Genomic DNA, 12,620 nt, shown 5'->3' with positions numbered 1-12,620 from the left:
ATAACTGTTTACATTTCCAGTTTTCTGCAGTCTGATGATTTTTAAATATTTTAAACTCAGGACAAATAAGTTTTACATATTTTATAGGTTCATGTCTTTTATGTTCTTCTGATCTATAGATATTTCCAAGTCTCTTTTTTTCTTTGCAAATTACTTGTCAAAGAAACTTTTGTTGTTGTTGTTGTTCTACAGAATTTTCTACCATTGGTCTGGTTTTCTTTTTTTTTAAATATATTTTTATTGATTTCAGAGAGGAAGGGAGACAGAGAGAGAGAGAGAGAGAGAGAGAGAGAGAGAGAGAGAGAGAGAGAGAGAGAGAAGGAAAGAAAGAAAGAAAGAAAGAAAGAAAGAAAGAGGGAGGGAGGGAGGGAGGGAGGGAGGGAGGGAGGGAAGGAAGGAAGGAAGGAAGGAAGGAAGGAAGGAAGGAAGGAAGGAAGGAAGGAAGGAAGGAAGGAAGGAAGGAAGGAAGGGAGAGAATCATTGCTCGGCTGTGTCCTGCACACTGCACATTGGGGATCAAGCCTGCTTTATCAGTCTTCAAATTTGTACTCTTGTATGTATGTATCCTGCATGTATCCTGACCAGGAATCAGACCATGACCTCCTGGTTCATAGGTCAAAGCTCAACCATTGAGCCACTCCAGGTGGGCCATTGGTCTGTTTTTAGAATGTCAAATATATAAATAGATTTCTTTAAAGATTGTTTTAACTGATTGCTTTTAAATTTCCAGATATTCTTTAGATATTATTAGATTATATTTGAACATGGGGTTTTTTTGTTTGTGTGTTGTTGTTTTTTGTCTAACATAACTATTTATGGCTTGGTTTTATATGAGTTACCAGTTATATATATGTGTATAGATTTGAAATATGGCATGCTCTTTGAAATAAAAAAAAGATAAAAATCAGATAAAATTAGGGGCAGGTAGCTGGGAAGATCACAAGTCATAGTTGTTTGCGGGGTCTGTAGTAGAAAACTGAAATATTGAAAAATTATTTACCCCCAAATGATATTTCATCTACTTAGATCTAAAAAAATTTTGTTGCTGTTTTTCCTTCCAGTCTTCTATGCCTCTAAATATTCTTCTTACTCAAAGGGCTTTGTACAGTTATCTTCACCATTTCCCTTCTTCCCCCACATTTCTCATCTTTGTCATCTCTTTCTTTTTTTTCACTTCTTGAAGGATATAAATTTATTTGTATCTACAGTAGTTTGAGATAACAAAATGCAACCAGTGAAATCAGAAATCTGAAATACCAAGATATTATTTACCCCAATCCAAAGTACAGTTGTCACAGTTCCTGGCACACTCAGCTTTGTTTCCTGATGATGAATGAATGATGAGTGGGCTTCCAGGAGATGAAGCTGTGCCAAGAAGAGCCCCCAGGCACACACAGGGTGGCAGCATGCAGTTGGTCAGCTAGCTAGAGTTCACTATGCTTCATTTCAATATTTTTGCCCTAGGTAAAATAGCAACACCTTTATTTAAGTCCCTCCTTCCCTCTCTCCCTTCCTCCCTTCCTCTCTCTCTCCCTCCCTCCCTCCCTCCCTCCCTCCCTCCCTCCCTCCCTCCCTCCCTCCCTCCCTCCCTCCCTCCCTCTTTCCCTCTCTTTCTTCCTTCATTTTTTAAATTAGGGCCTTTAGAAAATGTATTGTAAGGAAGAATGGATATGCTATTTGCTGACTGGGGATGGGAGACATAGCCAGACTGAAGAGGCAGAAAGTTATTTTCAGTCTTTGAGATCCACATCTCCTGGGTCTCCTTCAACCATTTCTACATCTACATCTTTAGCCCTGAGTTCAGGATGTGTGTGTTTGTGGTGTATGTTTGTGGTGTGTGTGTGTGCGCACGTACGTGTATACATGTGCATGTGCATGCACACATGGTGGTATATACATGAATGTGTACCTGTGTTAATCTGTTACTGGGTTAGTAACCCAAATAAATCTGGCATTTAGCCTCTCAGTATAAGAACACTCTGTCTTCATATTCCTTTCTCTTCCCACCATAGTTACCATGACTACCTCCTTCCAGTCAGTACATCAAAAATTTCAAATGGGAAGAGGAAACCAGTGCTGTCATACTCTAATAATAATAATATCTAAATCACAATGGGCAAAGTATTTTAATGTGATTATTAGAAAACTGTATTAATCTATGTCAATTTTCAGTATCTTTTCACAATAGTTTATTATGTTAGTTTATTTTTAAATAGTTTCAAATTTTTCAAAAATTGAATTTTAGGTTGAAATTGATTTTCTAGTTTAGGGCTTACATTAATAATAAACATTAGGCCTATTTTGGGTATTATGCTTATGAAGAATCTATGCTTTGGCTTTGTTTTCCAGAAGTAAAGTTTAATTGGATATCCTTAGCCCCAAAGTGCACAGAGAGCTCTCCCTTCCTTATCCTCCTTGGTCGTCACTAACTCAGCAGCTCCTTTGATAAGACAGACAGGTAATGTCCCTGCTGCTGCCCCTGCTACTGGATAAAAAATTGCTGCCAAGGGATGGCTGATGAGACTTTTCCCCTATTTGCATTTCATATAATTTTAAAGACCTGATAATATCTGTAATTTAAACATTGGTTTTCATGTTTGGCTGTATGTTGGAATCACCTGGGAAACTTTTTTAATGCTGATTTAATTGGTGTGGGGTCAGCCTCAGTGTTAGGATGTTTAAGTGCCTCTAATATTATGCGACTTTTCATATGCAGCAGAGTTTGAGTTTTGGGGTGTTGTAACATGGCCAACTTTTTAACTCCCATTTTACCCCCTTGGCATGGCTCTCCCCCAACCTGTGTGAGGCTCTGGGAAGGAGACTGGGAGTTTGCTTTGCTTTTTACTTCTTAGGAAATATGTGCCCAACCATAACAGTCAGTGGCCTTAGCACCCTCTAGGGATAAAAGGTATAATTACCCCACTTTTAAAAGCTCAGCATCTGAGCAATGGCCTGACAAGACACAGTTCTCAGCTCTATGATCACAACTAAGTAACTGCCTGTAAAGTGAAACCAGATGTTATTACAGGGGCAAAAAAATAATTTAAAAGCCTTAGATGGTTCAGTATCACACATTTATTTTATCTCTGTGTACATGTTGTTATTTTCATGGTCAGTTTTGATATCAATATGATTTTCTTATGGAAGAAACATTGTACTTAGTTGATTCATAATTTTAAAAGCACGTTGGAGTCTCTGAACTATGCCTAAAGTTGTGTCCAGATCTGTTGTCTGCTCCGACACCCGGGACCAGGAGGAATATGACAACGGCGAGAAGCCCCTCCATGTGTACTACTGTCTGTGCGGCCAGATGGTTCTGGTGCTGGACTGTCAGCTGGAGAAATTGCCCATGAGGCCCCGGGATAGGTCCCGGGTGATTGATGCTGCCAAACTTGGCCACAAGTTTTGTAACACAGAAGACGAGGAAACTGTGTATCTTCGCAGGCCTGAAGGCATTGAACGACAGTACAGGAAGAAGCGTGCACAGTGTGGACTGCCACTCTTCTACCAGTCCCAGCCAAAGAATGGCCCCATGACCTTCATTGTGGAAGGAGCAGTAGTCAAGTTTGGCCAGGGTTTTGGCAAAACGAATATATATACTCAGAAGCAAGAGCCTCCTAAGAAGGTGATGATGACCAAACAGACTAAAGACATGGGCAAGTTCAGCTCTGTCACTGTGTCTACTATTGATGAAGAGGAAGAGGAGATTGAGGCTCGGAAAGTTGCTGACTCGTATGCACAGAATGCCAAAGTGATTGAAAAACAGTTGGAGCACAAAGGCATGAGCAAAAGGCGGCTGCAAGAGCTGGCTGAACTGGAAGCCAAGAAAGCAAAAATGAAGGGGACTTTTAATTGACAACCAGTTCAAATGATCAGGACCTTTCTCTGAACCCAGACTAGAAACAAGCATTTAGGCCAGAAGGAAAAATAAATTTTTATCCTTTTAATTTAATTTATTGGGGTGACACTGGTTAACAAAATTATATAGGTTTCAGGTGTCCAGTTCTATAACACATCATCTGTATATTATATTGTGTGGTCACCACCCCAAGTCAAGTCTCTGTCCATCACCATTGATCTCCCCTTTACCCTCCTCCACTCCTCCCCCCCCCCCCCCGCCCCCTGGCAGTCATCACACTGTTGTTCGTGTCTATGAGTAAAAGAACTTTTTATTGACTGCATGGGCTGGCTCCTACCTTTATGCACCAGCAAAAGGCTTTATGTTGCTTCCTACATTCAGTGAAATCTTTGAGTCCATCTGACCTGCTTTCTAGAGGTGAATTTTAAAAATCTTTCTATATATGTGTCTTCTGTACTATTTTTGTCCATTTGATGTAACTTATTTAGCTATACAGAAACTATGACTAGATCAGTGTTTAAGTATCTCTGGTTTGTAAAGTAGTTGGTCTTTAATAAAATGTTTAAAGATTTTTTGGAAAAAAAAAAACCACGTTGGAGCTTATGTCTACTTTTCTCTTTGAACTGTTAAATTTGCTCAGTATCACAATGGGTACATGCTTTCTGAAAAGGATAAATGAACAATTTTTCAAAGGAGAAGCCATAAAAGTATAACAAGAGTAGCCACTTTACATGTTATTATGGCATATTTTGTTCCTAATCTTCTTTGCTATTCCTTAACTCATTATCATAATACTAGGGGCCCAGTGCATGAATTCATTCACCTTGAAAGGAACTGTGGGCCGTGAGGCTGCAGTGGGCACAGGGCAGGTCTTGGCCCATCATCTGGGCCCCTGCCTGGCCCCTCCCGCCACAGCCCCCAGTCCCCTGTCTGCTGGCAGCCCCACTCCTGCCGCCGCTCCATCCATGTGCTGACGGTGCAGGCTCCAGTCACACCCACTGACAGCGCGGAGCGATTGGGGCCGGCACCAGCAGCAGGTGCAAGTGGTGGCGCCGGTTGCGGGTGCAAGTGGGGCCGGTGCCGGCAGCGGGTGTGAGTGGCAGTGGAGGCTGCTGGCCCTGATTGCCCCTCAGGAGCAGGGGGAAGTGGAGAAGCCCTGAGGGGTGATTGGGGCTGGCAGCTGCTGCTCGCACCCACTGATGGTACGGAGTGATCGGAGCTGGCTCTGGGCACCGGCAGTGGGTGCAAGTGGGGCCATTACCGGCAGCAGGTTCGAGCGCCGGGTGGGATCATGATGCACGGGAGCAAAGAATTTTCAGTAACCACTAGAGGCTCACCCTGATGACAGTGACCGGCACCCTACCTTGGTCTGGTGCCCTGGCTCACCTGCTCCACCATCCGCCTGCTGCCGATGCCCACCATGTTCTGCACATGCCCCCTGGTGGTCAATGCACGTCATAGCAACCGGTTGTTCGGTTCAGTTGTTCCACCGTTTGGTCTATTTGCATATTAGGGTTTTTTATATATAGATGTTATGAGATTGTTCATGTCTTTCATCTCTACCTTTTCCCATAGCTAGTTTGGATCTTTTTATAACCCTTGAAGCCTTTTATCAAAAATTGATTACAACCTGTATCCAGATTTTTTGAGGCCCTCAAACACTCAGCTCTCCTCCCCTATTCTTAGAACCTGTATCTCCTTTCTCAGTTCCTTCCTTGCCACTTACCCACCTTGCATATTTGGTTGATCAAATGAATGGCTCTCAGTACCTCATCTCACTGAATTCTTTGTCCTTCTGGAAAAATCCATATTTGGCACTCCTTCTCCATTCCTTCATCCAGGTTGCCACACTTTGTTAGAATAAGTAACACTGCTCTGCACACTGGAGCCACCAAAAATTTGTGACTCTCCACACTTATAGACCCCTGGTTGCTGTTCCTTAGTGTTTTGTTTGTCCTTCAAATTGGTCAGCTCTTCCACTCCCACTGTAACTTTGCCTACTTCTTATCAGTCTCTGAGACCTCTTACACAAACACTAAACTCCTTTCTCTTTGTGGACAACCATGTCTCTTATCTCAGTAAAATTTGGGTACCCTATTTTCCGGCGTATAAGACGACTTTAACCCAGGAAAATCTTCTATACGCCCAGTCGTCTTATACGCTGGAAAATACGGTAATTGGATCTGAGCTCCCTCAAACTCATCTTTTTCATCAGCAGACTGTGCAGCTGACCTACCTACTTCCTTTTCTTTTCTCAGACCTCAAAGAATCGCCCTATGTTTCTCCCTGTTCAGAACCAACCCTCCCTCTAGACCAGTGGTTCTCAACCTTTCTAATGCCGCGACCCTTTAATAGAGTTCCTCATGTTGTGGTGACCCCCAACCATAAAATTACTTTCATTGCTACTTCATAACTGTAATTTTGCTACTGTTAATGAATTGTAATGTAAATAAATATCTGTGTTTTCCGATAGTCTTAGGGCTGTCAGGTTGAGAACCGCTGCTGTAGAGCCTAAGACCATCGGAAAACACAGATATTTATTTACATTACAATTCATTAACAGTAGCAAAATTACAGTTATGAAGTAGCAACGAAAGTAATTTTATGGTTGGGGGTCACCACAACATGAGGAACTCTATTAAAGGGTCGCGGCATTAGAAAGGTTGAGAACCACTGCTCTAGACTCTGGCTGTTGTCTTCCACTGTTTCCAGAACTTGCCCCTTTTATCCTCCACTCTTTCTTGTATCTTTTCTCTCTTTTTATTTTATTTTTAAAAATATTTTAAAATATACTTTTATTGATTTCAAAGAGAGGAAGGGAGCAGGGAAAGAGAGAGATTGAAACATCAGTGATGAGAGAGAATCTTTGATTGGCTGCCTCCTGCACCTCCTACTGGGGATCGAGCCCAAAACTCAGGTATGTGCCTTTAACCAGAATCAAACCCAGGACCCTTCAGTCCACAGGCCAACACTCTATCCATTAAGCCAAACCGGATAGGGAAGGTTTTCTCTCTTTTTATTGGTTCCTCCCTTTGGGTCTGTAAACACCTTTGAAAGCACATCAAACCAAACAACCTTCCCTGGACCATGTTTCTCTCTGATCCCCCAGTTCATTCTTTTCATTTCTTTGTTTGGGGATTTTTATTAGATTAACTAGAGGCCCAGTGCACGAATTCGTGCACTGGTGGGGTCTGGCAGGCCTGGCCCCCATCTGTGGATCAGGGCCAGGCCTGTTGGGAAGAGGAGACAGCGGGAGGTTGGCTGGCCAGCCAGCCCGGATCAGGCCCCGATCAGGGATGGGCCAGCTGGGATGGGGGCCGTGGGCGATTGGCCGGCAGACCCCGCCCCTGATTGGGGTGAGGGGGCAATTGGGGTGGGGCTGGCTGTGGGGAGGGGCTATGGGCCAGCCGGCCCCACCCCCAAATGGAATGGGGGGACTGATTGGGGGTCAGTGGCTGGGGAAGGGGCCATGGGATGTTGGCCAGCTGCCCTGCCCTCGGTGGAGTGGGAGAGGCTGATCAGGGGTGGGGCCGGTCAGGGAGAGGGGCTGTGGACCAATTGGGGTGGTGGGGAGCCATCGGGGGTGGGGCCGGCTCGGGGGAGGGGCCATGGGAGATGGGGTGGGAGAGGCCGAACCAGGGTGGGGCCAGCTGGTGGGAGGGGCTGTGGGAGGTTGGCCGGCTGATCTCACCCCCACATCAGGCCAGTTCGCTGGCTGCAGTGAGCATCATAGCAACCTGTCGTTCCAGTTGTTACGGCGTTACCGTCACTGGCTTTTTATATCTATAGATATGATGAAGTATATCTCTATATATTCATTGTTGAAGGTTTTTGTTTGTTGTTTTTGCATTAGAAATAGATATGATTTATTAAAGTACATTTTGTACATTATTTACCATAGATTACCTTCCCTCCCTTGTCTTATTTGCTGTTACAGCTTATAATGACATGCTTCCTGCTATTGAAATACCTTTGCATATTTAATTTACACCCCACTTGGCCATGACTTTTTTTATCTTTGAATATAGTTCTTGATAAAGATTGTTACATCCTTATTCATGCATTAGACTTGTCTATAGTTTTGGTTTTTCTGCCTCTTTGTTCACATTTTGGTATCAGGTTATCCCAGCTTTATGAAATTATTTAGAACTCCTTTTCTGATATCTTGTGTTCAGTTTAAGAAATGCTTTAGTCTTCAGAATTGGAAAGAATTTGATAATAAAACCTTCTAGCCTGGCACTCTTACAAAAGGTCATTCTTTGTTACTCTTTGGTAAATTTCTCAGTTTCATCCATTGTTCTTATCCTAGTTGAGTTCTTTTCTTCCTGGATCAAGTTGAGTAATTTTATGTTTTTCTAGAAGTTTTACTAGTTAGTCACAGTTTTCAAATTCATTAGCATAGAGTTGAGTCTGATTTTTTTCACTTGAAGCAATATTTTTCAATTTGAAATATTACTAGGCTAGATGATCATATCATATTTGACATTATTGTAAAGTATTGTCTTTCTCAGTGACATAGGGATGTGTAATTTTTAGGTTCAAATGTGTTTCTTATATTGGTAGATTTATTTAGCTGATTTAGTAGTGAACACTAGGATAATCTTCATTTAGAAGAGCGTCTATAAAGGGTTATGGGTATTGGATGCCTTTTTAACATTACGCCATTGCCATATATTTAGCCTTAGTAAAATAGCTCCCACAGTTAACAGTGAGTAAGGAGCTTGTACCGATGTGTAATGAGGGGACGTAGGAGTTAGGCTTATTCAGTAGTAAAAATAGTACAGTCACATATGGTGATTTTTTTCATTCAGATGGTATTTCTTTCAGTAAATAAAAGGCCTTTTACAGTTTATTAGGATCTACTTCATAGAATTTCTGGTTAGCATTCCACTTTTTGTTTTCAGGACTGTGATGAGAGGCAGTGTTAGAACAGAGGTGATGGGTGTCTATCAGAATAGCAAGAAGAAAGGTTGAGCTGATAGAATCAAGGTAGAAATTATTTATTTCATTTTTTAAAAAATTTATTTTTCAATTACAATTGAAATTCATCATTATATTAGTTTCAGGTGTACAACATAGTGATTAGATATTTACATGTTTTATGAAGTGATCAACCTGATAAGTCTAGTATCCATCTGACATCAGACAAAGCAATTATAGTATTATTGACTATATTCCCTATGCTGTAATTTACATCCCTGGGACTATTTTTATAACTTTCAGTTTGTACTTCTAAATCACTTTCGAGATAGGAATAACGTAAGTTGATAGATTGAATGACGTAATGTCTGTTCAGGTGCTTTCAGTGTTTCCCAAACATAAAAAATATTTATAATGTTGAAGAGGATGCAGTGCTAGGCTCCTAAGTGAAACCAGCCAATGCCAATTTTCAAGACTGTGTACAGGTATTCCTTTTTGTCTTTTCCAGAAAGTATCAGTGTTTCTCTCTGTCACTTGACAGGTATTGTCAGCATTTATACCATCAGTAAATTATTCAGGTCCATCTTATGTCATTATTACTGGTGACCATGAGATATGCAGCTATAGAGGAATGGAGTTCTGGATGCAAGATTTGGTGGTGACAGAGAAGGGAAGGACAAGCTCTCAATGAGGATGTTAGAGAAGATGTCCTAAAGGGGCGCCATCTTGAAGGTGGGAGTCGGGATGGGGGGCAGAGAGGTTGTGGGATCACAAAGAACTTTGATGCCACATGGGAATTCAGGCTCTATATTTATGATCAAATTGATATTCAAATGACTGTTTGAAGGATATAATAATCTGTAAGCCCCTTCAGGAGAGCCATTCTGTTTTCTTACTATCTCTAGTTCTTTCTATTGTACCCAACACAGGGTAGACACTTAATACAATAAAAACACACAGCTTTTGTGTTTTTATCCTAACAGGTTAGTGGGTTGGTCCCCAAAGCTGTAATGTCCTGGATCCCAAGTCTCTCACAGAGTGGTGTTTAGGCATCTGAGATGGTGAGGGAGGCATTTCACCATAGGATGAAAGTGCTTGGAGAGCATGTGCTTACCGCCCATTTGAAGATTGCTTTATTAAATAATTTTTTATAGAGTATTTGGTCATCTTCCCTGAACCCTAATAGGTTGTTTCTTAAGAGTTCATTACAGTAAGAATGCATTGCTTACTTTACTAGTAGGTTTACTAGCAAGGTGTGAGTGTCCGTTTTGCATGTATATACATGTATAAGCAACAGCAACAGAGAAACTATTTATTTGTAAATGTATAGTTCTCTGTGAAATTGTTACCTCCTGAGAGAACAGTGCCATTGGGGAGGGCATGATGGAAGATGTTTCAGAACCTGAGATCCCATCCCAAACAACATGCCACCCCAACCCCACAATCAAGGCTTGTAATGAGATATATTATTGCTGGGAAGTGTTACCCTTGGTTTGGTAAAGGGAACAGGGTTAAAAAGGAATGTTGATAACTGTTTCTTATATCAGTGAATTTCAAGCTGCAGGTTTACAATCCAGAAGTGGGTTGTGAAATCAGTGTAGTGGGCAGGATGGCATTTTTCATTTTTAATAGGAAAGGACAGAAAGTAGAGTGTGGGTGAGTTTGTTTCTGATTTATGTGTAGACATATATATGCATGTGTAATTGGCTGAAATGTAAAATATATTTCTTGCTCTGGGTCATAGTGAAAAAATGATAAATATTGCTTTTAAATATGAGTAAATGGCCTGTGTAAACCAATTAGGAGCATGTAATAAATGACTACTTTCCCTGTAGTTTTGAGTGGGTCTTCAAAACATTATATTTTACCAGGAGAATCATAAAATAAAGGTTAAGTATAAACAGGACTATTATAAAAATTGAAGCAAAAGCTTTTAGTAATAGCTGTTTGCAAGCTTGCTAATTGAAGATTGTGTTACCTATTGAACTGGCGCTCTAGGTGAGAGCATTGAAGTGGATGCTTATAGCTAACATAACAGATAACCCGAATCTACTGATTTACTAGTATATGCTACTATTATAAAGAGAAAAAGACAACTTAATTGAAAAATTTAAAAACAAAGACTAGAATTTAGTGATCAAATGTAAGTTGAAGTCATTTTTGTAAGAATTTGTTATATTAAAATACAAATGGAAGGTGGCCAAACCTCAATATACTAAACAAATAGCAGCTATTCTTTTAATACGTGTTGTTGTGGATTTTTGTTGCTTTGAGCCGTAATTGATTCTGTTAATAAAATGTTTTACTATATAACGCCAGTTTATGTTTGCATAAACTCTTAAACACAGTATTACTACTATGACTATATATAATATATACATATATATTATTTATGGTTCCTAAGTTTGGACAAACTGCTGGCATAGAAATAATAGTGTTTTTCCCTTTTGTGTTTTTCAAGGGCTATGTATTTAAGTTTTGTGATGTGTTTATTTACATATTGAAAATCTACAATGTACTTAGTGTATTGTATTTTTAAGAACTGGGCCTTGTCCTTTTGTTACTTATATTAATAATCTGAGCGTGAGTATCTCGCTGCCACTTGCCTCAGCTGCCACCTGCCCACCGCCACTGGCAGCTCTCCACTGCTCATAGCTCGCTGCCCCGCGCCCCTGTAGCTGTCTGCTTGTAGCTCGCTGCCCCATCCTCCTATAGCTCTCCACCACTTGTAGATTGGTCCTGACATCACAGAGTAACAGATAATTAGCATATTCCTCTTATTACATAGGATTATATAGGATAGATTTCATCCATGTATTTGGTATTATTCTCTTTGAAGTAACATTGCTATTGAATGTAGGATCCACTTTCTACATTTAATAAGGTTCTTTTAGTGCTGTTTTCAATTTCACTCATCATTTCATGAGAAATAAATGAAGTGTATAAATAAGAAAAATTATATTATTTCATAAGGTTGTCTCTATAAATCTTATTCTTGATCTGATAATTAGCAGGAGCAAGTAGACACTGCTGTGGGGAATGCATTTGTCAGGATTAAAATGTAGTTGCTTCTGATCATTGCTGATATGTAGTGTCTAATATTTCAAACTAGCTTGTTTCCTTTATTCTGCCGCTCCACCTCTGCCTTGATGTGGCACACTGGATGGAGAAATATGCGACTGAAAGAAGTTTGATCAGTATATCAAAGGTTTTCTGGATTTCTGGCCTTTTCAGCAAGATTGATGGGGGAAGTGGCAGGTAGTCCCAAGTTGAAAGGGCCTGTGGTGGGATCTGTGTCTTTTATTTATTTGGAAGGATGTCATTTTGGAGGTAACATCTTCTATAGCTGGTAGTGGTAGGTTTATCATGGGAGATCATTTGAGGGCTGATTGTATATGCCAGAAGGCATAAATGGTTGAAGTATCAGTATTTTGAAAGCATTTAAACTATACTTCCATGGACTATCTAAAATACTATATAATTATTGGTACTGCATTTATTTCAGTACAAAATAGTATCTTGGGAATTTTATAACTTTTACAATTATAATTAGTACATAGACCCCTGTATTGAAACTTGGTGTTGGTTACTGTCATAGTCATCAAATATGTATATCTTTATAAAATTAAAATTAATTGTTACCCAAATAGAACATGTACTAATTTACAAAATCCAGTCGTGCCAAGCCTTAGATGGAAGAACTGTAGGCCCTCAGTTGCCGCCCTCTCCCGTTCCTTCCTTAAGCAGCCCTCCCAAGTCTTCGTTAGTTATTGCTCCTGGGATATACCTAATCTTTCTAACTTTGTGCACATGTAACAGTTCTTTAGTCATTAGTTATTGT

The 12,620-nt window shown here is 40.5% G+C and overlaps 2 protein-coding genes across 5 annotated transcripts in view; both read left to right on the top strand.

Moving 5' to 3' along the window:
* Nucleotides 1-12,620, top strand: part of HIVEP1 (HIVEP zinc finger 1) — a 160,764-nt gene that overhangs the window by 81,686 nt on the left and 66,458 nt on the right. The gene's annotated exons all lie outside the window — the stretch shown is intronic.
* Nucleotides 3,203-4,090, top strand: LOC103290178 (STING ER exit protein-like). The gene has a single exon (XM_054721467.1). It carries the CDS (start codon nt 3,203-3,205, stop codon nt 3,854-3,856), a length of 654 nt encoding a protein of 217 aa, XP_054577442.1. The 3' UTR covers nt 3,857-4,090.

Source organism: Eptesicus fuscus, chromosome 9 (genome assembly GCF_027574615.1).
Source record: "Eptesicus fuscus isolate TK198812 chromosome 9, DD_ASM_mEF_20220401, whole genome shotgun sequence".
In the NCBI taxonomy this organism is placed as follows: Eukaryota; Metazoa; Chordata; class Mammalia; order Chiroptera; family Vespertilionidae; genus Eptesicus; species Eptesicus fuscus.
The sequence above is the reverse complement of the archived record's forward strand: the minus strand, read 5'-3'. Positions and strand labels throughout refer to the sequence as shown.

Excerpts from the sequence above, each read along its gene's own strand:
- LOC103290178 (XM_054721467.1), top strand. The coding sequence starts at position 3,203 with ATGCCTAAAGTTGTGTCCAGATCTGTTGTCTGCTCCGACACCCGGGAC.